We start from the raw sequence: 27121 nt of genomic DNA, 5'->3' as shown, positions 1-27121 counted from the left end.
GGGGGCACTGTGTACATGTGTGATGCAGGAGTCTTAGACTAAGAAATGATCTAAGCATCCATTAATACTTCAGGTATCAGCTCTCAAAAACCTGTAGATTTTGTTGCCTCCATTTCTGTCTTGAAAGCTCCCCTATGAAGAATTTTTTCTGTGTATAGAGAGAGGTAAACAGATTGCAGAAATCCGCTGTGTGTTGATTCTCTTAATGATAATTTGCACATTAACATGGAAGCATTGCTCATGTACCACTGGAAGCAGAAATTTGTTTTTCAAGTCAAGCTATATTGAAATGTATGAAAATGGGCAATTAGTATCGTTTTGAATAATAAACTGAAGCTTGTGGTATAGAGTTGTTCATATGAGATAGTAAAAAATTACACTGGAAAGAAGAACATCATACCTGGATAGAAACAGTGTTATTTTGTACAGAAATAGGTTTTGTACAGAAATAGTGTTACACGGAGAGATGGGCTTTTGCCTGTCGCCCACAGGGGACACAGAGGGTGAGGTTTTGAGGTAGGTGGAAGGAAGGTGGAACCTTTTCCTTTTCTTAACTGTGGTTTCTACCCAAGAAAAGCTGGCTTAAGAGGTTGTTCTGGACAATGGATGAATCTGGTCCTTCTTCAAAAGCTGCTATTGATTTCATGCTGTACGTGCTGATCTGACAAAATGTTCCCCAAGTAAATGCAATCTGAGCTCCTTGAGAGAGGCTTCGTAGAGAAATCAAATCAAACAAAAATGGGAGCTCAGGCAGTTCATGCATTCCACAGTAATACTTTAGTCTTTGTGATATTTTAATGGATCAGAAGGGGATGCTGAGCTGGACAGTTAAACAAAGACCAACAAAAGACTTTTGAGCACAGCCAGAGGCATAGCAGGTACTTGAAGACTGCTCTCCCACCTTCTCAGTCCCTAATTCTGCAGCCTTGTTTCCCTAGGGCACCTCCTGTGTTTCTCTTACAGAGAAACACAAGCAAAACACGTACAGCAAAGGTTATCTGGATTACCGCTCACGCTGTGTTTTGCCAGCTCCAGGATTAACAGTGTTACCTGCGAGATCTTCGCAAGCTGCCAAGGTTCCTCCAGGAGCAGATCTAGCCCACCGAGCGTGTGCAAGAGTTACCCTGGTTCGGTTTGCCCCCCTTTTTCAGTAACTCTTATGGGTCTCTTTGCCCCATGAGATCATGGGACTGGTCTGTGGGTCCTACCTGCCTCTCTTGAGATACCCCAAGCCCTGTGGTCCCTCAGAGGTGGAATGGGATGCCCCTTCCTGAGCATCTTGCGGGAGGGACACAGGCTGCTCAGAGCTGCTTTCTGCAAACCATCCATGCCCAGGCAGGACAGCAATGACACCTCTGAATGAAGTGCGGCCTCTGCAGATGACATTCTCTTCACACCTGCTTGCTGACCAAGGGACATCAAGGCCGGTGTGGTCCAGGAGTGTCTGCTCAAGCTTGTCACAAGCAGGTGGCTGCCAGGATTCTGCTGGGTTAAATGCCTCTCTTGGGGCATTGGAAATACCTCTGTCACTCCCCACATGTTAAACAGAGGGAGGGAGTAGCTTCAATCAACCTTTTTGCCTCTGCATAGCCCCGTGCAGATTGCGAAGGGGCTGTGTCACAACACGTGAAGTTGGGGTTGGGACCTTGCCAAAGACAAAGGGTCTGCTGTGCAGGAGCATGAAGATCACAGTCCCTGCCCCACAGCTCAGATGGCTGTCACCACTTCTTGTAGCCTTGGTGTAGGGTAGAGGGGACGGCAATGAAACCAGAGAGCAGAAACAAACCTCCGTTAAGTAGGACATAGCACTGTTAACTTTGTTAACTCTGATATTTTATCTAATCTGTACACTTGGTTTAGCTCTCAGGATGCACTGCTCTTGCCAGTGGGACTTGGGGGTTGGCCTCCAGCCTTTGGGATAGGTCTCCAGCCTTTGGGACAGGGCTCAAAAGCTCTTGAAGTCTCCAGGACCAATATTGTTCTACCCGAGAGTTTGTTATAATCTCCTCCCTTTCAGAGCTAATCTCTCCCCATCACAGCTGTTCCAACATCAATGAGTACCTTAGAGAGCTCAGCTTTTCTGCTAAATTACAAGTTTTCCTCTTTTATTAGACCATTAGGAGGGTTATTACAGCTCAAGTGCTTTGTCCTATTTGGATGAAAACTACTTAGATAAATAGCAATGAATTCCTCGTCCTCAAATGATGGTCTTTCTGGGTGCTGGTACATGATGTGCCCTGGTGTGTCCCATCTGCTGAATGAAGGGTGGGAGGATTAGGAGAACATGGTCCAAGGGCCACTACTGGGTAGCGCTGGGAGGGGAGCTGGGGCAAACATCTAAGACTTCTGGAGAGGTGAAAGAAACAACTGACAACCTCTGGACAGACAAGACTCAGGGAAGAGGTGAAAAATGGGTTTGTAGGGAAGCCTCCAATCCGGTCGGTTCAAAAGGATTTTTTTTTTAACCTGATTTCTAGAGGAGAAAGCCCTGGGTAGCAAGGAGAAATGGTGTCCAGCAGGTGTGAACATTCACGTCACAGTAGCCTGAAAAACTTCATATTGCTTTAGAAAACCACAATTAACCTTGCTCCAGTAATGTGCACCTGAACAGCCTGATGTGTGCGTCTGCTCCATTGGATTTCCTCTGGTTTCCACCCAGGAGGTGAGATCCACCTCCCTCCCCAGCAGTGTGGAGTTGCACCTTTGCTAAGTGGAAATCTGTGATTGCTGCACTGATGAGTAATTGAAATCCCCTGATGTTAGTTGCCATCTCTATTATTGTGGCTACAGAAGAGCTATTTTGTATTTCAAGGATATCACTGTGGGCGGTGTGGCCACATCCTATTTTAAGTCATGCAGGAAGGCAGCAATTACTCTTATGGGTTTCAGTCTACAGCATGGCAAAGCACCATTTTGCTAGTGTCACACCCAAGCTTACTGGCCTCTAGCCCGTTCCTGAAATACCCTTCCTCCCCAATGCTCAGTGATGATGACTCCTGCCCATTTGGTCCCCAAATACAGTCTGTGTGCTCTAATTCCCCCAGGGAAGGAGGCTCTGCTGTGCCCACTCACTGGAGGTGCACCTTTCCTTTGGGATGCTCCACGCATTGCCAGGCTTCACGGTCTCTTCCCACTGGTTTGGGCTTTCCAGGTTTTCTCCTGTTAAAGTTCATACCAGCTAAACTAAATAAAAGATTTTCAAATGGAGGTCAGAAAATTGCTGCCACGTCCTTTGTGAATCTGTAATTACACGTACTCTTTGTCCTTTACATCGATTAGTAGGTGAGGAACTGTGTCACCTGTGCATGTCACTGTGCATGTCAATGAAGCCAGGACTGTCCACCCAGACATGCAGGCTGAATTCGGGAAGGCCCAGTTACCAAAGCACTTTGGTCTAGTGTGTCACTCTTCAAATCTGCACATCCATAAATTCTATGGCCTTTAGTCCGGTGCTGTCACCTCTCAGAGGATCCTGCTGAGAAGATCCAGCCTCATAGGGGAGGCACTGCAAGCATTCTGGTTTCTGAAGTTTCTCAGCGGACTCTAGCAGAAGGTTTCTGCTTTTTTTCATCATGCCCACCCTTGGGAGGAGCCCAGGACCTCTCTGGCTGTTTTTGGCTTCCCCTGCAGCAAGGGCAGAGGTTCCCTAGGTGTCATCGGGGACTTGGCGTGCAGCAGATGGCTCCTGCGGGAGCAGAGGAGGCGAGTAGTGCCTCAGTCCACCCTCTGGTATGCCGTGCTTTGCGTCCCTGTGTCTTTTGCACCGCAAATTGCCAGTCCAATGCCAAATGGTGGAAGTGCCTGGTGGGATGGATGGGTAGGGAGCAAGGAGTGTGTGTGTGTGCATGGGTGAGCTCAGTCCATGTCCAATGCGGTGGCTGTTGCAGGCTGGTGTCCTGGTGGCACTGATGACAACCGACTGGGTGAGCTGGCAATGCCACAGCAACTGTGCCCAGGAACCAGCTTTCTTAACAACTGTTTTATAAAGCTGATTTTATTTTTTTCATCCTGGCTCTCTGCTCTGCCTCCAAGGAGGGGCAGACAGCAACATCAGCAGAGGTTGCGTGATAAAGAGAATCCAGCCACACTGACCTAAAAAATTTTATTTAGTTAGTTTATAGGAGGGCTTTTTATCAGTACTAATCTAACACTGTTATGAGAAGACATTCATGCAATCTCCTGAAAGTGCCTGGCTATGTGTAATATGCCGCATATAAAAAAATGCCATTGTAAATGTTGAGTCATACAGGAAGATAAATAAATTAGTTTCTGGGCTCATTAGAGCTGAAAGCTGGGCTTTTATAAGAGGATGAAGAGAACTGCACAATGCAGTTCCATATGGCTTATGAAATGTGTACGAAAACCATTTTCTCCTACCCATCCTAATTATGATATATAAATAGATTCACTGTTTTCCTTCGAGCACTTACTTAGCTGGAATCTTTTTTTTTTTTTAAAAGACCAGTGCAATCTCTTGTATGATGCATTTCTGTAGGCCCTTAACAGATCTCCAAATCAAAATGCAATGATTTATAGCAATAACATGATCTTTCACTAATTGGGAAAGAAAATGTTGCACAATAGGTGACAGTTGTAGTGAGTGCTCAGCGCTGTCAGAAGTCATTTCGGCATTTGGCTTTAAATTGTAGCTGGGATAAGTGTTTAAATAATGTGTAATAAGTTTTTAAATTATGTATATATATGAGGGTTTGTGGGAACGTGAGTGTGCTTACAGAAGGAGAGGGAGGTTTGCACTACCCATGGCCAGAGAGCAGACTGAAACCAAAGCACTGCTTTTCACCCAGTGTGCAATTTTGTCACATAACCTGTTGGCAGACGACTCCTTCTGCATCCGTCTCACCGCGGACAGCAGCAAAGCCACAGGTTTAATAGCAGCTGCTGGGAGGGCAAATGGGAGCTGGGAGGGCAAATGAGGGCCAACAGGGCCGGCTGGGGCCAAATTCTGGTGGGCTGTATCTGCTAAAGACTTGTATGAACAGGAGGAGACAGCAAGGAAGGGGGATACCACAGCAGTAAGGATGAGATGTATGTCAAATATATACCTTTTTATTATTCAACATTGAGACTGCAGTAGTGCTTAGAGGCTGACGTTTTGGACCTTGTTATAGCACATACACAGTCCTTGCTCCAGAGAGCAAGGAAAACCAGGCTATGGGACCCATACACAGGACAAACAGAGCGTGCCTCTGCTTTTCCAGCTTGTCTGTAGTCCAGCAAGACCCTCCCTACCTGGAACCAGTGGGTGATGTTCACTGGAGCAGGCTGGGAGTAGTGGAAGAATTGGCCCTTTGAAGGAGTACATAGGACTACATGTGGCAACGCAGTAAACAACTGCCAGAGAGAGAATAAATGAGTCACTTTTCTAGCATATTTGAATACTGTTTAAATATAAACATTGCAAATGAATATCTCTAACTGAGAAAAAATAAAATTGGATGCAAAAATACACCAATGGTATACTGCATATGCATATAAATACATTACATGGTTTGCACAGTCATTATGCGTCGTCCTTCCGGACCGACTTTCTACAGACTGATACAAAAGTTGAAATAGAGAAAAACAGAAAGGAAAGGTCTTCAACTAAACACATTGTTGTTTTGGCAAGTGATTAGCTTCCCAAAAAACTGGGCTGTAAAAACAAAACATAGTTTCACAACAGACCCATTTGTGTTTTCACATCATATCTACCTCACAGCAGGAGGGGAAAGACCAAGGGAACAGTGACCACCCAGGATGCTCAATACATTATAACGGCATTTGAGACCAGTTCCACCACCCATTCAAGCCTATGATGTTAATGGGGTCTGGGAAAGTCCTCTCCTTGATAAGGAGGGCTTAAGTAACATCCAAAGTGCTTTACTAGATGCCGGTGCTCAGCCCACACGATCCACTGCAATAGGTGGTTTGCTCCTAACCCTCTGTAAGCAGGGTGCCACTCCAGTGCAGATGCACTGGATGGGGTCACTGCAGAGGGGTGAGCAGCTGCTGGGGGTGTCGGGCACTCCCACCTCACGGAGGTGAAGGAAGCACACACTGCCCCGGCTGTACTGCTGCTGCAGGGCTAGCCGGGGCTCTCCGGGGCCAGTTTGGAAATCCCGATGCCCCTGGGCAACGCTGCTGCATGGGGCAGGGCATGCAGCCAGGGCCACTCCAAGCCCCAGATCTGCGGGTGCTGCAGCGCAGTGGTTTGGCAGGGGTCCCGGCATGGCTGAGCGACAGCTCCTCCTGACCCGAAACTTGGTGCCTCTCCCATCAGCCTAATGCAGCCACCTCTGCCCGGCTCAGAGGAAGGCAGATGGGGTGCATGCATGCTCACATGGGACTTCTCCAACATCTCTGAATTTTGGCTTCAGTTTTTGTTTCCCTCCATTTCCTTAGAAGACAAAAAGCTACATAGGAGGTGCCTGCTGGATCTGGGCTAGCTGGGGAGTCAGCGACGTGGCCTTCACAGCACCCTGTGAGGTAGACAGAGGTCAGAGCTCCAGGGCAGTGTCCAGGCAGAGAACGTGGTGGCACCAAGGAGACCTTGGAGGAAGCAGCCCCGGTCCTTGCAAGCACTGCTCCTCCCATGGGTGCCCCCTTTTCCCAGCTGTGCACGGAGGACAGCAATTCCCACAGAGATGCTGAGCACCGGATTAGGACGAAGTGCTTTCTGTAGGAAAAGGTGGCAGTGTGCGCTGTGCATGGCTCCAGGGGACAGTCTCCATCCCCACCTTGGCCCACAGTCCGGCACAAGGGGGTGCCAAGGGGTGCCTTGGCCTAGGACACATTTATGTTGGAGAAGAGCGGGGCCCCGGGCGACGTGGATGCTGCACTGTCTGCCAAGTAGCCTAGGATGCTTTTGAGTTCGCTGCGTGACAAATTGGCTTTGATGTACAGGAACGCTTCCAGGTGCCTTTTGCTGTGGAAGAGAAATGGGCAGGTGTTATCTCCTCCCACAGATCTCTGTGTGCCGGGTCCCTTGCGCCAGGATGTGGCCCCCACCCAGCGGCAGGAGCTGAGGTCCCCGGCAGGTGCCAGCTCAGCATCTGGTGATCCTACATGGGATCCAGAGCTGTCCCGGGAAGCTTGGGATAGAGTAGGGAATCTCCAAGGCAAAGGAGAAAATCAGACCAGAATTTGGAATATATAAATGGGCCTTTTTTAATAGTTTATTCTGTTGTCTGATCGCACTGGGATTGCCACAGCCTGGCAGGCATCCCCCACCCGTTTTTATAGGCTCAGGCTATATGAACCTCACCTATACAAATATTTGACTGTTTCCTGGCTCAATTAAAATTCCGCACAAGTATTTGCAAATCTGCTTCAGTGTCTCTTACCGGATATCTGGGTATGTCGTGGCGAGTGTTGCAACTTCAATTTTAATAGCACCTAAATCCTGAAGTCGGATTATTTCAGCCAGTTTGGGGAGCGCCGAATTCAGCCACATGGCTTGAGACCCCTGCCAGAAGAGAAAGTGGTCAGCAGGGCATCGTGGAGGTGCAAACCTCCGTCCAGCCCAGGAGCTGTGTTTCACCACGGGTGCCGCCAAGCCGGCTTCTGAGGCTGTTTCCTGGCGAGGGGCAAGGACACGGCAGCGATTTTAGGTGCCTCATTGTTTTCAGTGATGTTTCTAGCCCAGACTTTGCCTGTGCCAGCCTTGGAGAAGTTGGATTGGTTTGGTTGTGGTTTTTAATCTGCTTACACAAGTGGTGTAAGGTTTGCCTAAGACTGGGGTTTCCGCATCCACCTCGACAGACTCTCTTTGCTTTTCCCTCCCATCACGTTTTCCTTTCCTTGGGGTTCTATGCTGCTTGGCATGTGTACGAGGTCTGATGGGCAAGGTAATGCACTAGCATGTGCTGCTCTCTCCCAGCTCTGCACACAACCCTGCCTGTAGCATCTCCAGGCATTGCCAAAATCCTTTCCTTTCCCACTCAGGTAAAAGCCCCAACTGGACCTGTTTTCTGGCCATTGGATATCTCAAGGCGCTGGCTGCCTCACCTCCCACCCACAGCAAGTGATGCTCAGGCTTGTTCCTTCTCCTGTCAAACACATATGGGGTGGTGGAGGACAGGGCTTGACTTCACTTTTATGCAGGCAAATTTAGAGGTGTGAAAGGAAGGAGGTGATCTCAGAGGAGAGAGAAGGGTGTTTCAACCATGCAGAAAAAGCAAGGGTCTCTGGTGGAGGGAATCCTTGTGTACCAGAGACCCCACACTGCCTGTTCCAGCCCCTGCCTGACCTAAAAGCAGCAGAGTGAGGGAAATCAAGGGCGAGGGGGAAGGGTCAAAACCCAAACTCAGCATAAGTTGTACTGAAACCGGAGAACTGCAGTATTTAGCTAAATCTTCTGACCCCATTAATATAAACCTTCAAAAGGAAATCACTGCCTACAGGACAAAGGAAGATGAAATCATCGCTCTCTACCTGGGGGTGGGCAGGCTGGTGGCAGGGAAGCCTTCCTGCCCACAAGCACTTGGAGGCTCCTTTCTGCCTAAGATTCTTCCTTCCAGGAAATTAAGCTGAACTGGAAAGGTTAACGAGAGGCCCCAGAAAATTTATTTTCCCGTTTTTCAGTGTGCCCATGACCCATGCTGGTGTGGACATGACGAGCACTCACGTACATTGCTGGTGCAGAAGGCTTCCAGGTCGGCAGCGTTCTTGGAGATCTGTTGGGCCAGGTTTTGCTGTTGTGCTGGAGTTTTCAGGCTGACTTTCCTCTTCAGCAGCCTCACGATGTAATCTTTAACCAAACGGGCATGGATCTTCTCAACGATAGCCTGTTGGGAAGGAGAGGGAGATCCATCTATCTTTTGCTTGGGGACAAAACAAACCGTGTGGGTGGATGGAGGACAAAAACATCTTGGATGTTGTAAGACATGCCCCACCAAATGCCTGCTGCTGATCACACGTGAGGAACAGTGCTGGTTGCCAACCTCCCCATGACTGGTTACATGACATCCTAGATGCCGAGAATTTCTTTGTACTCAAACTAATGAAGTGTGGGAAATTCCAAATGTTGTTTTCTTCTGGGAAGAGTTGAAAGCGTGGAAAAGATCTAACATGCATTAGAGAAGAAGTAGCAGTACTCCAGAGAAACAGGAATTCACACTGTTCCTCTCTCTAATACACAAAACATCATAATTTTGCTTCAGCTACTAAGAAGACAAAGGCAGGAAATGAAAGATTTTTTTATGTGGTGATGTTTCATATATACCCCAGCATCACTGAAAATGTGGTTGTGGCTCAGTTATCTGGGATTTGTCCCTGTTGCATCCATCTCCTCTGGTCCTTAGGGCAACCAAAGGAGCCATGAGACAGAACCCTGCAATTGCATCCATGTTTCAAGATTGCTAAACCAAACCCATACAGAAATAAAGCCATATTTTAGGTGATCCCTAGAGCACTTTCTCTGCAGCAAGGGTGGTTTTCTCTGCAAACAATGCAGCAGAGCTACAGGAGGCTGCTGCTGCTGGAGAAGAGTAAGATTTATATGGTTAATCTAGGTAAACTGCATGCTGATGGAAATCCTGCCTGAGAGGGCTCTCCAATGCTGGGCTGGCTCGCCAGCTTAACGTGGGTCAAGGCAACTCCAATCATAGAGGATCAGAGCTGAAAACACAGTGTCCCAGAATCCCTCTGATATGTTTCTTGGACTTACGTGGTAGAAAGGGTCCTTTAGGGTCCGAAAGTCTGAAAGGTGTGTGCTCGTGGTTTTAATGATCTCGTTCATAATTTCATTGCTGGAGTCCCACTTATTTTCTGTAAACTTCTTATAAATTGGCTGAAAAAAGGGAAATCTGCTTAGTTCCCCCAAAACAAATTCTATGCACATGTATATTTAGCATTTCTATATGTACAGTATCCCACATAGTGACAGCGTGGCATGCAGTCCTGTGCAGGGACGTGTGACAATGACTTACAGGGGCAGGGGAAGGGGGGGATGTATTGGGTTTGTGCCTCCTTCTTGGTTCCTCATGATGAAGAAGACTGAGGGTTTGAAAGGCTCATATTGGAGATGCTTTTTTTATTTCCATATTTTTAATGTTTTGTCCACACCATCTTGTCTGATTAGAGAATGATGGAACCATCGGGGAAAAAAATGAATCATTATGAGATGTTTTCAACCACAATTTTTCTTGGCCACAGTAAATAAATATGAAAATGAAAAAGCACCCCTGCTCTGTCAGATGCCTTCCAAAAGGCCCTACAGAGAAAGCAGGAGAGATTGTGGCTGAACATTCCTGACTCCTACGCCTTCCCCTCCACCACACTTGCTTAACTTAAAAAGCTTGTGTTATATATATAAAAAAAAAAAAGAAAAAAAAGAAAGAAAAAAAGAGAAAGAAACCAGAATGCCTTTCAGGCCACCTTTATGAAGAAGCCAAAAGCTGTGTAATTGCAGTTCATGACATTCGTGATTGCTTCCTGCAGCTTGGAGTGTAAACATTTGCTGGTTGAGACTCCTTTCCTGCAGCAGTTGTTTTAGATGTGATCAGTGTGTTTTATGTTCGTCTGCACAGTCATGCCTATGCAGCTGCACCCGTTTAGCCTGCAGGCTTGAGGACCAGTTCAAGGAGAGGTGATTCAGAGTTTTCTGACTGATGCCGAGAGGTGACCTGCCCCACAGCCCTTCTGAACTTTGCCGCATTTGAATCAGAGATTTGGGCAACCAACAGCACGGCAGGGGAACATGCCCGGCACTGGCACAGCTGAGCCATGGGGCAGGAGGGTCTGGGGCGCGGATACGGTACCTTCAGCTGGGCAAACAGCTGTTGAAGCAGCACGTCAAAGCCACTGTTTTCAATGTCACTGAGAGTGCTGAGGATACTGGCTTTATTGTCATCCTTTTCTGCCATGTTTTTCTCTGCGTAGTCTCTGCAAGGAAATATTAGCAAGGTCAGAATGATCTGTCCTCAAAAGAGATATATAGGGAGAAATTCAGAGGTCTCCAAACCTTCCTCTGCAGGCAGATGGACCTTCCTCTGCCCACTCTGGAGTACCTCACCTCTATCACACCATCATCCGTGGCCTGCTGAGGAAGGAGCAAAACCTTCTCTTTTGGAGCCTTACCTAAAATTCCAGCAGTTGTTGATATTTGCAATCAGTATAGGCTTGTAGTATCTGTGCTTCTTGCTTTTCTCCTTAAAGTCTTCAAAAGCATCCTTGTAGCTGGAGGGGAGACGGGAAGAGGAGAGGCGGATGAGTGCGTGCCCCGGGTGGCTCTGCCAGCCCTGCTGCCCAACGCTGCCTTACCGCACCTTTTCAGGAAGGCAGGCAGCTCCCTCGACAGGCGATGCGACAGCTCCTCGCCCACTGCCATGCTGATGTCCTTGGCTCGCTTCTGGCCGCTGTAGACACTCTAACAAACAAACAAACAAGCAAGATCCATTTTAAATGCCGTCTGCTCCAAAAAGGCCATGTTCGCTGGTTAAAAAGGCCACAGATCCTTAACTGCGGTAGCTGTGCCCAGCTTTCCTGCCTCCCTATGACTGAGCCAGGGACCACGCAGAGCAGCTATACTTATTTGGTGGGTCCAAGCCAATTTTAAGGTCCATTTTCAAATGGGGAGAGAGGTGAAGAAGAAAGAAGCATTAAAGAAAGTCTATAAAACAGCTGAGAAAGTGGGGAAGGTGACACTTCGGCTTTTTGCTTTTTTGCTGAACGTCATATGATTGTATTAAAAAAAAACAATTTAAGCACAACAACCTCAATGCATGAAAGTTTTATTTTTTAAAAGTAAACTCTACTTATCCTCTGCAGCCAGAGGAGGGAGAGCGTTGAGCATGGGGAAAGGGCGTGAGCATTCGGAGCAGCTCTGCCTGTGACAGCATCCCCGGGAGCAAGCAGGGCAACAGCACCGTGCTGCTTCCCCGCTCAGCTAAACCTGTCTCTTGTCTCTCTGCTGCTACATTATCCAGCGCCTAATGGCATGGCTTCGGCCGGGGGTGCAGAAGAGACCACACAGGGAGAAACGAAGGCAGCTTTCCTGCTTGTTTTGCTTATAGAGGAGTTTGTCTCTATCACGTGCTAGCCCAGGACCATGCCAGACCCTGGGTTAGGGCTGCCCTGTACCACCCACCTCCACCACCACCTACACAAGCTACTTGGCCTTTCGCTTTCCTGAACTGACCATAGCTAGTCTCATACCCTAAATACAGGCAGGATGCATTTGTTTATTTTTAATATATATCTGTATTACCTGGATAACAAATATTGCTAGTAGTTCACTCTGAAAATGTCCGTTTAGTTTCTCTGGTTCTTTGTCTTCTTTCCATCTTTGGATTTCTTTATCTAAACATTTGCTCAGTGAATTTTTGACAGTAGCCTTTAGGGAAGGAAGAACAACAGCATTTACCACAAAGTGGACATAGCAGTTCCTGCCTTACGCAGGTTTCACTCGTCCACCCACCATTTCTCTGGCTGAGCAGACTTTTTCCTCAGCCCTGGCTGAGAAATAAAGGCTCCTTGTTAGGAGACGCCTTATCCACAGACTCACAGCAGCAAGGACAACCCCCTCACAATATCCACCGATGCAACAGCGAGTTGAATATTTCAGGGTAGGAAGGAAGATCAAGATCTACGTCCCTGCCCACCACCCCACCACGTCAGTGCTGATCTCAAGGGCAGGGGAAGGGAGCAGAGGGTGGGAAGCTTGCAGGCAGCTCTGCGTGCCAGAGCCCAAATTCCCCCAGCCACGCATTGCCTGTGCACAACACTCAGTGCTACCGTCTGGGCCTGGTTTTGCAATCCTTGCTCGTGAGCATTTCTGACGTCTTATGAGCACTAGAGAGTGAAACAAAGTGTTCCCAGGTTTTCTCTGCTCCAGCCCCTCTTGCGTGCAGGCTGTGCAGCAAGGCTTTGGAAATAGTCTGTACAGTGGCTGGCATCGATCTCTGGTCACCAAGTGCGTCGTTCATGTGCTTTGCAGCCCTCATACCCACCTCTCCCATCTGCAAACCATCACGGGCTACAGCTAAACCTGGAACTTGTCTCCTCATTTTCCAGGAATTCCAGCCCAAAATGCCAGAAGCACTAAGCTATGGGAGTACTGTAAAAGTTGCTTCTTGTTTCCATTAAGGGCAGAGTGATCCAAAAACCAGAGCAACTGTTATTTTCTGCGGGCCAGGCGATTCTCCATCAAAGAGACAGATTTTTCAAGACCAGATGTGCATGCTTTGCATTCACCCGAGGTCTGGCACTGCTGCAGAGACCAGAAGTAATTCTGAATCCATCATCTGCGAAAGGGAGCATAAGTCCCTCTGGGGATTTAGCAGAAAACTGGAAAGTTACCCATAAAGATTTGTTGTTGTTTTTTTTTTTCCACCTTCCTACCACAAGGTTTGCAAGAATAGAGCAGTTCTTTTCTGATGGCTCCCAGGGCAGAAGGCTGAGCTAAGCAGAAGTTTGCTCTGCAAGTCCCGTCTAGCAGAAAGCCGACCTGTCCCGCAAAAAGAAACAAAAGCATTCTTGCTTTTGCTTCTCTCTAGAAGGGTGTGTGACCCACAGCTGAGAAGTGTGCATGCAGGACAAGTCAGGGCTCCTCCGAGGGATCATGTGGGAGCGGTAAAGGGAAGAGGAGGGACTGAACAGGTTCTCACCTCTTCACTGTCAAGGTATTTCTTTTCAAGCTCTTTGCTCAGACTTGATGGCAAAAGACTTCCAAGCTTAACTTTTTCCAACTCTTCTGCTAAAACATGATCTTTTCTCATATCTCTGGAATGAAAAAGCCAAACAATCACATTTTCCAAGGGCAGTGTAATTCAAGACAGCTGTTGATGCAAAACACTAACACTTCTTGAGGATACCATTGAAAAACAGATGGAAATGTACATTGTCCTTAGTCCAGGAAGGATTTGGAGGGGTTGAATCTGTGCCAGGGGTGGGACCCTGAGCAATCCTGGGGAATGGAGTCATGTTCTGCTGAGCTCCTGAGCACCAGCCACTGCGCTGGGTAAGGGAGACCCGGAGCAGCAGGACTAGTCCCAGGACACAGACTCTCTCCATCAATATAGAGAGGTGATCAGATGAAAAGCTGGCATTTTGTGGCTAGCTGGGAATGGAGTGGGCAGTTTCATACCCTGCTGTCATGTCCCCACCACAAGCTGGCTGAGCCCAGTGCTCCTCGGCAGCTTCGAGGGAAGGGAGCTGCCAGCCATGGGGGCCTCAGGCCAGCACTCGTGGGAGTGCTGATTTGGAAGCAGCCTCTCCCTCTGGAGCTGCAGAGAATAACCCTGAGCATCGCCCAATTCCCATGTTTGCACATGACCCAGCTCCACGGGGGTACACCGCTGTGCTTCCCGCACACGGGCTGTTTCTGATACGATGCTGGAAGCTGGGGCCAGGCTGTTTGTGCAACCCTCCTCCTCCTCGCTGCTCCCTTCACTGCTGGCTGTGGAGAGAGGTGGTCCCTGAGCAGACACCTGGACCTGGCCTCTGGGAACACCCCGCGAAGTAGCTACTGCCCTGGCCAACACCGTCCCCAGCACTGGGCTGTGCTGCTCTGGCTGAGCCCTGCTCCTTGCAGCTACTGATTTCCAAACACATGCTGGTTCAGGCCTGAATATCCTGACCTAGAGCACAGCACTGGCTCTGGAAAACTTCCAGGATCAACACTGACTCATTACACACTGTCAACGAAACACAAGAAGGAAGAAGTGGAGGTGAAGGTTGAATGGCTTTAGAACAGCAGAAGAAACGCTACTGCTGCATTTACTGGTTTTCACCTAAGAAATGAGAGCCCTCGATTCTCCATCCAGTACTCTAAGTCACAACAAGTAATGTTTTCAGTTATATAACATATAGGGCTTGAGAAGATGAAGGGTGACCCTTGGCTGATGATGTCCTCTCACAGGGGTGCACCCTTTGGTTTCCTAACCTGTAGGAGAGCACAGACTGCGGGTAATGCCTAAGCAACCTCCTCCATGCCCAGGATAATTGCATCACAGGTTGTTCTATTTATTGGTTGCCCTCTGGTCCAGAGGGCTGAAATTTCCAAATTTTCCAAGAATGAGTTCAGGTCTGCAACTGGAATAGAGATCAGGGCAATGAACTGCTCAATTTACCCCACAAGTGAAGCCTTAAACATCTGTGTGCATGTCTGTTGCCCAGAAGCCTGAATGGTGGGGAAAGCCCTTGGTTTACAGACTCGCAGCCTTGAGTGTGTCCCTTCTGACTGTCCTTGCCAGCTGGTGTGCATCAGCATGATGCCAGTGACGCTAAAACCTAGCCAGGCACCAGACTGCATTGCAGTGATACCAATTCATAAATCAAGCAAATGTCTGGTTTGCAGCCAGTGAACATGTGTTGATCACCAGGGATAAACATGTGTAAAAGCCTCACTTACTTTGGATAAATGTTGTGCACCCATGAGAGGAGGAGGTAAATATCCTTGTCTTCCAGATGAGACTCAGCATTTTTCTTCACCTGGGAGGCAAAATAATTGTGGTAGAGTTCTGCATATGTGCTGAACACATTAAACTCAGGAGGATAAAGCTGTTTAATGTACTTTACAACTACTGTCAAATCTTCTTTCATTGTCTTCCCCATGTGCAGGAGGTTCTGTCCAACTGCAGAGAGGTTCTCAGTTCTAGGAGTACGGCTTGTGTCTTTCATTCGAGTCTCTACCGACTCCTTTATTGTAGCCATCCAAAGCTCTTTCCATTTTCTAGGTCTAAATTGCATGTTTTGGTCAGGTGGATTCTCCAACGTGTAGTTCTGATCTTCTTTCTCCTGCTCTTTCAGCGCATCTACTGCCTGCTGCAGCAGTTCTGGGTTTGTTTTTGCTAGCAGTAGGGAGTCTTTCAAGATGCTGAAGACTTTGTGCTTCAGAACTTCATAGACGGACTCGATGTCTTGCTGGCTGGTGTTCAGTCCCTCCTCACTTTTGCTAGACAGGCTCTTCTCCAGGACAATCAGATGCTGAGCAGCATCGCAAAGCCTTTGCTCTTCAAGGAGATCCATGATTTGTTTGACTGGTGAAAAAAGAACAGCCTTTCTTTATCCAATAGTCAAGATTTAAATTTCTATTTTATATAAAATGAAGGCTCTGGAATACTTTAAAAAAAAAAGTTTGTATTTCTATAATGCTAGATCTTAGGCTCCTTCACTATATAAAAAATCGTTCCATTTATTTAAAGATCAGATTATTTCTAGCCTGCCTCTAACTGGGGCAATGGAAATTTGATTACCTAGCACAGTGTTTCATATGGACAGATATTCATGTGCTACCCATCATTTTTCCAACATTTAGATTTGGGGGTGTGTGTGGGTGGGTGTGTGTGTGGGGGGGTGTGTGTGTGTATTTATTTATTTATTTATTTATTAATTATCCCTCTTCCCGTTAATATGACTTCTAGTAAGAAGCATGGCTTTAGAAAAAAATGTAGACTGAAAAATGTAGCTAAATAAGATATGCTAGAGGAAATACCACGTGGGTTTTCCAGAAATAGGTTGGCACAATCTGACCTGTGAAATTTTTTTGGAGGACACATTTAGCAGGCAAGATAAATACAATTGAACTATCTTGTCTGAACTACAGCCAGTTACTTGATACAGTGCAATCTGGGAAATTGTTAGTTAACTGGAGAAGTTATATCCCAAAATAAGTTTTATTAGGTGTGTAAGGTTTGTATGGAAGGCCCTGGGTGGAGAAAGCGTACATTATTCATGAAACTCATCTTGCTTCATATTCTCCTTAGAGACTGCGGCACAAAAGCTGGGAGTGCCCTGTTGGCATCTGCTGATTACACAAAGTTCAGAGACATTATCGAAACTGAGGGCTTGGTGTATTATACAGGAACAACAGGATAACTTGAATAGTAAATGGGCTGAAATTTAATAGCACAAAGTATAAGATACAAATTCAATAGAACAAAAGTTACTTAGCAACAAATAGGATTTTCTGCTGCAAGCTGGATGTGAATCAGCTTGAGATGGAGGAGGAAGAGAGATACCTGGAGAATTAGTAAATCATTACTGTGAGATGATGGTGAAAATGTCAGATACAACCCCAGGAGGTACCCAGTGAGGAATGTCCAGCTGAGATCAGAAAATGGTTAACATATTGTACCAGGCATTGGTGGTATCTCATCTGGAATATTTTCTGCAATTCTGGTTGCCTTATTTCAAAAAAAGACATTGGGAATGGGGCAATGCAGCAGTAAGAACAAGGACACGAAGGCCCTGTTACCAGTAGACTTGGTTAATTTAGTTGAGCAAATTCAAGGCCGAGAAGGAAAACCACCAGTTAGGGAAACCATTTGACACATGGAGAAAAAGAAGCCAATTAGCCAGGTAAAGGCTTGTCTGGAAATGAGATAATTTGTATTGAAACAGTGAGACTTTGGAAAAGCCCCCCATTAAAGGAGGTAGGGCTAAAAAATGAACTTATTTTAAGGTACAGCTTGCTGAGTTTATGAACCAGGTAATGAGATATGTCACCTGAGGTGGCAGGTGAGCCTTTGAAGTGCCAAGGGGCACTTTTGTCTCCAGTTCTGGGTTTCTCTGAGCAGGTATTTTTTCACCTCTCTAAGCACCCTGCAGGGATGGTGCCCACGACTGGAGGAGCTGTACGTTCATATATCAGCTCTGGGAAAGACCTATGCGTGCTGTTCACTGCTGTCCCAGGGGAAAGAGGAGATTTCACAGGGTGGTGGTTTCATGGAGGAACAGAGCAGAGAGGTATGCCTTGGTTTCTTACCCACCCACAGATCTCTGTGCTGTAGAAGGTAGAAATAAATTTCATTTTGGACAGAAAACCTGCAAACTGGCAGTTTCTCAAGGAGTGTGCCCTTGGTACCAAAGGACCAGGACTTGAGGTCATATTCCCCTCAGCCCATGTTTCCCCAGGCTCCTTGGCCAAGTCACTTTAATCTGTCAGTGCCCTTGTTTCTCAAGGGGACAATTCTCCACCTCGTGCAGCCCCTCTAGAGGTAACTATGGCCTATGAGGTGGTGCAAGGAGCATGGATGAGCACTTACCACTGGGTGGCTTGGTCTTTTTCATCTTCTTAAGTGCACTTGTAAGCATTCCCTTTATTCCTTTCTTCCCCTTTTCAGGGCTGTCCCCAGCAGAGGTGCAGCTCCCATTGCTCGTGATGGAAGATGCACGTGAGGGTCTGCAGGCTGCCTCTGGCCTTTCACTTTTCATCTTCTCCTGGTCTCTGGACCAGTTCGCATCTCCAGAAGGTTCAGGACACGCAGGGACCTGCTCAGCTACTGATGTCAAAGGGTTTTCAAGCTGTGTGTTTGCACCAATGCAACCCTCTGATCCATTGCGTATTCCAATAGGACCACTTTGGAAAAAAGGTAACATTTTCATCATTTTCCTTCTAGCCTGTAAATTCCAGAAAGAACTGGTCAGATAACAACAGTTTGCATAAAAACTACCACGGCACAATGTGGCAAGGTGTATTCCCATTAACAAAAATGAATTCTGGAGTGAGTTGTCCCTGTGTGGGTGGTGTGGGGAGCGCTACACACGTCTGGTAGGAGCACAGCTCTGCAGGAGAGCTCCTGAGCAACGTCACCTCAGGTAACTGCGAGGATGGAAGCAGCTTTCTGATCTAATAAATAACAGAGAAAATCGATGAGTGATTTTAAGGGTGATTCAAATGGCCTGATTTGAGACCTCGAGCTTGTCTGGATAGAGGAGAGCAGGGCTCTCCCACGGGATGCTGTGGCAGTACAGATGTGAGCATGGATGTTGTACATGAATGATGTGGGTGGGTGGGACAAGCGTCCTGTGCCTATTCAAAGCAACCATGAAACTCCCATACCTTTATATGGCATCGGGATCAATTCCCACCTTCCTCAAGGCCTGTTTTTGCTGATCTCTGCTCATCTGGCTGCAGATCTGTTTGTGGAAGCACCCATGTAGCTACTTGCACACTGAGTTTGCAAGTACAGCATGAAAATGAGACGAGCTTACCAAGTCAGGTGTTCGTCAGTCTTTTTGCTGAGCAAAAGTCCTGCTGGTTTAACTGTGTCCCCATTTAAGCCAGTAATAAAAGTCTTAGCTTTATTGAGGAGAGCTCCCAGAGAAAGTGGCTGAGTTCAGAAACATCGGGGGTGTGAGAAGCATGGTTAAAAGGATGGGAGTGTGGGAAGCACAGCAATATCTCCTGATATGAGCATCACGAGGCTTATCACTTTAGGCCCCAAAATCCCAGTCAGAAGCACAGCTTCAATGCTCTACGTGCAGCCCACATCCCTACAGAGGCAGACACAAGCTCAGAGATGCATTCAGACCCTTCAAACCCACTCACAGACTACATAATCTCATTTTCAAAACAGTCCCAGGGTGACTACAGCATCCCAAGATAAGGAAACTTCAGCGCAGCTTGTTGCAACTTCAGTGTAACTTGTTGGGTGTTTTCAAATACCTGGGAGCAATGATTGTGCCATCTGTTTATGTTGAAATGTGGGGCTGTAGTGGGGGCTGTGGCTTGTACAGAAGGAAATGCTAGTGAAATGGGGTGGTGGAGGGGGCAAGTTTCTGATAGCAGGGACTAACCAGACTGGACTTTTCCCAGAGCTGTTAAATGAAACTAGTGCTAGTGACCAGGGCTGCTGCGTGTCCAGAGCTGTCCTCGCCTGGCTGAGGGGCAAACAGGAACAAGGCACAAGGAGCGGCGTGGTTTAGCCTTGTTTAAACAGACATTATCCTGCCAGAGTCCTGCTCTACCACCAACGCTTCTGCTCTACAAATAATTAACAATAGAAATTTGTTATTCTAACAACACCTTAGTATTTATATTTAGAATTTTTTATGTATATTTATCATTTATTATATTGCTATATATTTATTTGCATAATTATATTCATTTATATAATGATTATAGTTATATAATTATTGTAAATAAATAAAGTGACTCATAGTTTCCAATCCTTGTTCTAACAACACTTTTTTAAAGCGACTTTCTGGGAAACCAGCGCAGTTCTGTATGAAGAACTCTCAGGCAAGTTTTGGCTTACTTGTACTGCGTAAGGGCAGAGGAATTAGGCTTTAAGGAAAGGAAGAGTCTGGCTTCAGTTATAAGGCCACAATGTCGTGATCTTCAAACACCCTTGTTAAGTTTATACTGTTGGTATGTATCATGCTGATAGAAACTGTGATACTTATTTCTAGGCAAACTGGTTGGAAGGCTGTGGCTTTCCGTTTTAATTATGATCGCTCCTGCTGTCTCCTGGCAGCTTGGAGAGCTTTGAAGCATCAAGTTAGTGGTAGCAGCCGGGTGGTATAGAGAGCAGTTAGAGTCTGGTGTTGCTGAAAGTGTTCCTTCTCTGCGCTTTGGCTGCCAGGTCACGTTCAGGGTTAGTAATGCTATTGCTTTTAAAACACAATGAAGATGAAAACTCATGTGGGAAGGAGAGAAAGAGGTGAGGGCGTGCATGATCTGGCTGGCTCTCCACTGAACTGGTGGTCTGTGACCCGGGGAAATGTGTGAAGCTAAACCTAAGGTGCCGCTGCGGCTGAGCAGGACAGCAGTGGCTACCCAGAGGCGTTGGGTCGGAGCCCTCGTACCCCAGGGCTCAGGGCTGGTTGCATGGGTGAGCAAAAGGGGCCCGAGCACCAGAACTGCCCAGCGGCAGCAAGTCACAGCTGGAGCTATGCACCTACCTCTTCCCCAGCACACTTACTGGGGAGGGAGGGAGGGAGGAAAAAATCCCTGCGGTTCACTCTAAGTACTCGAGTCAGGATGCCCCATTAGAATCCTAAAAATGGGCGAAAAGAACTCCTTTTTCTTACATTTCCATTACAAAAAAATATCGTGGTAACAGGCGTTCTCTGTAAGTGTTTGGGACTTTCCTAATTTTTGTAAGGCTATTTTCCTAGCCTGCATTTCCCAATAAGATGCTATGTTTATATTCATTCTGCCAAATCCCTTCCTTCCTGTTTGTTCAAGCACAGACTGAGTCCTTTCTCTCTCTCTCCTATTATTCCAAACAAAGCATTTATTCTTCTTCTTTTCTTTTTTTTTTCCTTCTAAAGAAAGGAAGTACCTCTCCCTTTCCTATAGCCAAAGGTGACTTTCAGAGTGTTTTGTTTTGATGAATGATGATCAGAAAGCTGGATTTCAAAATGGTTTTACTTTTTCTTCAATACTAAGATGAATGTCATTTATCTTTGAAGACCATTGAAATGACACTGCACATAAAAGAGTCCATAAGGGAACAATTAAATTGGTTAAAAGCTTATTTTTTAATGGCTGGTAGAACTTTGTCCTGGTAACGCTCTGAAAAAGCCGGGCATGGGGGCTAGCGATGCCCAGAAGGCAAGCGGGTAGCTGGGCACATGCTGCCAGGGGCTGCAGCCCAGGCGAGCCCCTGCGGCCCCTCTGCGGAGCGCACCGAGCCATCATCTGCAGCGTCCCTGTGCCCTGACCTGTCTGAAAAAGTCCCACAGCCAAATTAGAAAAAAGATAAAATCAGCTCCAGTGTGTTCACCCAGGGGCTGCACATCAGCAGCGTGAGACCCGTTGGCAATATTGGCATGTCCGGGTGTGCTTTTTTATCTTGAACTAATAGACACCGAAGGAGTTAAGCATTTGAATAAGGCTGTCAATGCAATAGCTACCATGCTTACTCACATTTTGCCAGCTTGAATGCTTGCCCAGTGTTTATCAGTTGGCCGCTGCTGTTTTGCATATGTTTGTATCTGCAGCAGGAAAAACCAGTAAACCCCAACTCCCAGTTCTTCCTTGAAATGCAGCCTCTGTCGCTCATGGCAAGTGGTACCAAAAACTCCCCTCCATCTCTTCTCTTTATCATTAGATGGCCAAGCACTTCCTGTAAGAAATGCCTATAGGAAACTTTCTTGGAGAAAAAGAACCCACTTCACTTTCTACAAGAAACACTCAGCTAAAAGGAGATGGCACGGGTAAGGGCTGGAGGCCACGGGCAGGAGACGCCTGTGCCGGTGCTGCTCCTTGTGCCCCCCACAGCATCCGCTCCTGCCCGCTGGGGCAGGCAGGACACGCCAGGAGCTCAGCTCTGGCTCGTATGGCCACAGGCTGCTCCTGTACACCTGTGTTCTGCTCGCAAATCAAAGCTTGTTAAAACTCCAGCGGGCTCCAAATTATCTTAGCAGTTAATGCTTTGGGAAATGCTGAATCATTTCTCAGGCACAGAGCTCAAATTCAAGTCTTGGGAAATTTTATGATTTAAGGTAAAGACTTGACACAGATCCCAGCTCATTATTATTACTAATTTACTGCTAATTTACTGTTACCATCATCTTCCTCCTCCTCATTATTATTATTATTATTATTATTATTATTATTATTATTATTATTATTATTATTATTATTATGTGGCACTATAGTTGGGGGGGGGGAGTCTTTAGCTCCAATTATTTTTGACATAATGTATTCAACTTATGGTTTCCAACCAGAAGAACAGCACAGCACGCATAGCACCCTCTGCTCCCTATGCGGAGGGCCTGTACCATTAGGACAGCGGTGCTGTTGACTGCCAGCGTGGCCGGAGAGGGACCCAGCAAGCTCTCCACATGGTGCTGATCACAGTGCCTACCCCTGGGCTGGAGCCTTTCTGGGGTGGGCAGCAAGGGTGAGGGAAACACCTGGAGCAGAGCCACGACACAGAAGGACACAACCTGGATGCTGGGCATGGTGGCTTCCCATTTTCTCATTTTCCTCCTCGAAGGAAATAACCTTCAGACCGCATGCTTAGGAATGAGCTCATTCGTGAAGGCCAGCTCATGGTGTGCCAGCGAGCACTCAAGGGAAGAGACTTACTGATTAGCCCTATTCTGAAATTTTTGCTGATCTTTTTCTTGACTTCTTTTTCCTGAGCTGCTGCCAGTATTAACAAGCACTTGTTTGGATTTTTAGTCCTCTCCAGCCTGCTGACATGGTAGGTCAAAAGGATTTATTTCTTGTTTTAGTGGAAATCCCCCACTCTCCCACAGCCTCTCAGAAATCCAAAGTTATTTAGCAAAGTTTGTTCTCTGCATTTGCATCAGCCTTTTCTTCCCCCCTGACCCCGCTCTCCATGGAAGTGGTGTCACCCCTGCCCACACGAGAAAATCGCACTGGGTCAAACCATCTTTTGAAGCAACAAAGCAGTACAGCCAGTCTGAGTTTAGTGTAGCTCGGCCTATGCGGTGACACCTAAATAAGCTGCTAATAAATCAAAGCAAAGAGTCTACGGAGATGCCAGCCCCAATCTTTGCAAGTTGGGAAGCCCTCCTAGGAGGTGGGTTTTTTCCTACCGATTTTTGTTAGCTGGATTGGGTACTGAATGGAGACACTGTGAAGCTGTGGGCTCCCACATGGCTCTGCCTGGGAAATCACAGTCCATAGATGAGCTGGGCCACCAACACACCCACCTTGAAATTTTACTGTGCTGCTCAAATCCATGCTCCTGTCCGCAGACCCCTACGGGACACCCACCACCCTATGTGGTCCAGCACCATCCTGATGGTGGCCAAGTTCTGCTCCTAATGGAGTCAAAAGCTGAGGGGAAACAAAACCTATGTCTCCAGTAAAGAAGCAGAGCCTCCCCAAGGGACTTGATCCATGTGCCTTAGCAGTGCCAGACACCCCCATGGGGCTGTGGGTGACGGGGGACCCAAGGGACCTAGGGGAATGGCAGGGGCAGACCAGGCAGAGGATCTCAGGGCACCTCACCTGGTGTGAGATGCTTTAAACTGGCATTAAACCATGTTATCACCTGTCTGGGGAACAGCGCAGATAGAGCTACACAGTACCCCTGTCATTTTTAAATGAGAATTTGGTTTCCCTAAATTACTGAAGCACAACTGAAAACAGTCCTGTAAACCAGCATCTCCTGTTGTTAGTGAGAATTTTTCAAACAGCAAAAGAGAAAAGAAAATTACACATATATATTGTTATCAGGAAAAAGCAGAGAAAACGCAGTGTAATATGCTCCTTTTTCTTCTCGCTTCAAATCTGGGCAGTATCGTTTTAAATTGCTGCCGCTGAAAGACAAACCAGCCGCTGCTGTCTAAGATTTTGGTTTGCCATTACTATTCCCAAAGCCAAACCCTGCATTCAGGCTTGGAGTTTGCAAAGTTCACTTATAGAGCTAACAGTGGCTGACAAGATACACAAATTCCCTGGGAGCCAGACCTAGAGCTCCTGGAGCACTCGCCTCTGCCGGCACTTTCAGACTCTTTGGCTTTCCAGGCCTCTTTCTACAGAGAAGGTGACAGAAGCAAACCCAAACCTGAGTTTTTCCAAAGCTACCTGCTCCTGTTTGATCAGCTCTATTGGAACGGGCAAGCCTTAAAGTCCCTGGTGGGGCCGGTGGTTGAATGCTTTGAAGAATGACTGTTTCTTCAGGTTTTCTGCTCGGAACTTGGGCGTGATGGTGAGGGACCATGGCTTCTAGATCAGCCATATGCTCCAGTCACAGAAAGTCTCTTCCTTACTTTGCAGCAGCCTCAAGAAGAAATCCTACTTTAAACACACCGAGGATCCTAACCCTAAGGTTGAACCCTTCAATTTGTGCCTGAGCAGTTGACGTGGTGGATGTGGGGCGGCTGCCCAAGGGTAGGAGGGAATTTCGAGGGGCTCCTCAGCGCTGTGGGAAAAGGCAGGTCCTAGGGGCAGTGGGACTTCCCTGACTGGGAAAAAAATAGTCACAAAACAGCAAGCATGGCGATGCAGAAATGCGCCAGCTCAGCATGATGACCCTGGTAGCGTGCAGGGTACAGAGGCTGCCTGGGGCTGTACAGGATCCAGGCACTGAAATGGTGTTTTTCCAGTGCAGTTGGGCTGCGTGAATTGTAATCCACATAATCCATAATGTTTTCCTGTGATTTGGGAGAAAACCACTCCTTCGCAACAAAGAGGAGGGGGCGGGAAGTGCCACGGTGAACCCAGATCCCGATGCCTGATCTGGGTTTAGGATGCTTTGGCGCCCAAGACCTACGTCCCGATTTTGGGGAAGGGGTTGGGGGGGGCGGGTAACAGGAGTCACTGCTCGCAGCCTGTGTTCATGCCCTGAAATCTGGGGGATGAGCAGCAGAAATCAGACCCAGCTGCCACGCAATGCAATTGCCAGACACACATTCTTGCGGTCCCCAGCCCTGGGATGTGTCTGGAGCTGCTGTCCCTCTCGCAGCAGTTCGATTTATTCTCTATTCTGGTAATTACAAGATGGGGCTGAAATCTGTCGCTTTGTCCGGGAGTCTATCCTTTTAGCACTTTCCACTTATTTTTCCCCTCTCTCAGCTACCACAGAGAGCCTTCGCGCCCGCTAGCCCCGCAACAAGTGAGCCGGGAGGCGGGCAGAGGCGCGGGGGAAGCGGGACGGGCAGGGAAGAAGGGGAAAGCCCCGAGCCCCGCAGCACGGACCGGCGGCACGGAGGGACTTACTCTGCGGCGGGTCCCGGGCGGGCGAGCGGCGCGGCGGCGGGCGGTGCTGGCGGCCGAGCCCCGGGGCGGCCCGGCTATAAGGGGAGGGAGGGCGCGGAGGCGGAGACCCGGCCGCCCAGGGAGCCCGGTGGCTGGGAAACTCCGGCTGCACCTCCCTCCAAAAATGGGTTCAAGCCAACGGGAAGCGAGAAATCCCCTCCGATGGGGTAGAAGTCCCCGCGGAAGGGGGATGACTGGCCCCGGTCGTGGTGGTGTCTGCCCCAGGTTGGTCCCCGGAGAGGAGCTGAGCCCCAGCGTCGCGGCCTGATGGACCCGTGGATGGGGCACCCTGGGCTCGCTGCCCCAGGGGTTTGTGTATAGGATGTGTCTGTCCCACATTGAGGCCTTGGAAACCCCGTGCTAGGGATGGAGCAGATGCCTCCAAAAGCTGTGCTCCCTGAGCAGGGCATTAGCCGTGGCCGGGCTGGCGGGGATGAGACATGTGCCTGAAAGCACAACCTGCCGTACTGGGGTCGTGCGTCGTGCCCACGGTGAAGTGCCTTCCCCAGAGTGGGGCTCGCGGTGCTCCCAGGAGACACTAATATCATCAAGCACCTTCAGTATGATGGTTTGAGTCCCTGCCTCAGAGCTGGGAGACACAGGCTCCCTTCCTCACCCCAAAGCCTCTGAACCTTGCAGAAGGGACATTTGTCTTCCTGATTTCCTAGGCACCCACATCCCTGGCTGTGGAGGTGCGGTGAGCCTGTCGCACTGGGGAAGCGTGTGCTGCCACGGCAGGGGATGGCTGGAGGACGGCCAGGGGATGGCTGGGTGACAGCAACGGCTGTGGGGGGCTATTGCAGAGGATCTGTGAAGGCTGCCAGGGCTGTGCTGTCCCCTGCCTAGATAGCCTTAATGTGGAGCATCCTCTGCATCCACATGGGTGAGATCTGGGCTGAAGCAGCTGCCCTGCAGACAAAAAATCAAAATATCGTAGTCCTGCAGAGCCTGACCTCCTCTCTCCTTTCTGGGAAGCTCTTGTGGGGCAGGGAGGGGTCAGCCAGCAGGTCCCGGTGCCTGGTTACTGTGCCCAGGACGATTTCTGTTTTGTATCTGATAGCTGTGATCTAATACAAAGTGCAAAAAAACTGTCCAGAGACTTAAAGCTGAGTGTGAACCGTGAGCTTTCACGATGCTGCTGATGCCTGCACTCAGCGCTTGTGTAGCTGCACAACTTTTGGGGGGGCTATGCAGGCCCAGCATGGGGTCCCAGCAGCAGACGTGGTCTGGGGCCAACATTTGTGCTGGAAGGGGGTGCCCGGCTGAGCGGGCACGGTGCCAGAGAGCAGATGCTTCTCCCAGTCTGTGCCTTTCGGCAAGCATCCTGCCCACCGGGGCTGCTGCTTTCCTCTCTGGTACTCTCTCCCCAGAAAGTTCATGGTACCAGGGAAGAACCCTCCCCCCCAACAATATTTGCCAAAACAGGAAGCCGAAGCGGAGGGGCCGCCCCGATGGGCAAACCCATGATCTCCGGTCTCTGGAAAACACTCATTCATGTCAGGCCAGCCTGCAACTGAGCTGGGCGGAGGGTCCCCCTCTGGGATTGCCCCAGGGTTGAGTCCCCTCGCTGCGTGACAACCAGTGGCCAGAAAAAAACATCGTCATGGGACAGAAATGCTGGGTGCCACATCAGTCTGAAAATCATTGGGAACATGAAATGGCATGAGATTTGTCCCTGAAGAGCAGTAACTTTCTCTGTGCTTCATCACC

At 48.3% G+C, this 27121-nt stretch overlaps 1 protein-coding gene across 2 annotated transcripts; it reads right to left on the bottom strand.

Moving 5' to 3' along the window:
- Nucleotides 1–5051: 5051 nt before the first annotated feature.
- Nucleotides 5052–25440, bottom strand: TNFAIP2 (TNF alpha induced protein 2). Of its 2 annotated transcripts, XM_087747787.1 has the most exons (13): nucleotides 25373–25436; nucleotides 21599–21797; nucleotides 17988–18342; nucleotides 15353–15980; nucleotides 13608–13722; nucleotides 12209–12334; nucleotides 11268–11368; nucleotides 11080–11178; nucleotides 10761–10884; nucleotides 9668–9790; nucleotides 8631–8786; nucleotides 7344–7465; nucleotides 5052–6925 (listed from the first exon to the last, which is right to left on the bottom strand). In XM_087747787.1, exons 3-13 carry the CDS (start codon nucleotides 18328–18330, stop codon nucleotides 6784–6786), a joined length of 2079 nt encoding a protein of 692 aa, XP_087603913.1. In that variant the 5' UTR covers nucleotides 18331–18342; nucleotides 21599–21797; nucleotides 25373–25436; the 3' UTR covers nucleotides 5052–6783. The 2 variants fall into 2 exon arrangements, with proteins under 2 accessions (XP_087603913.1, XP_087603912.1); XM_087747786.1 differs by lacking the exon at nucleotides 21599–21797 and having other exon boundaries at nucleotides 25373–25440.
- Between the last annotated feature and the right edge of the window lie 1681 nt (nucleotides 25441–27121).

Source organism: Nipponia nippon, unplaced genomic scaffold (assembly GCF_047370975.1).
Source record: "Nipponia nippon isolate SJK-2023a ecotype South Korea unplaced genomic scaffold, ASM4737097v1 scaffold_11, whole genome shotgun sequence".
Lineage (NCBI taxonomy): Eukaryota > Metazoa > Chordata > Aves > Pelecaniformes > Threskiornithidae > Nipponia > Nipponia nippon.
This window is presented reverse-complemented; position numbering and strand designations above follow the sequence as displayed.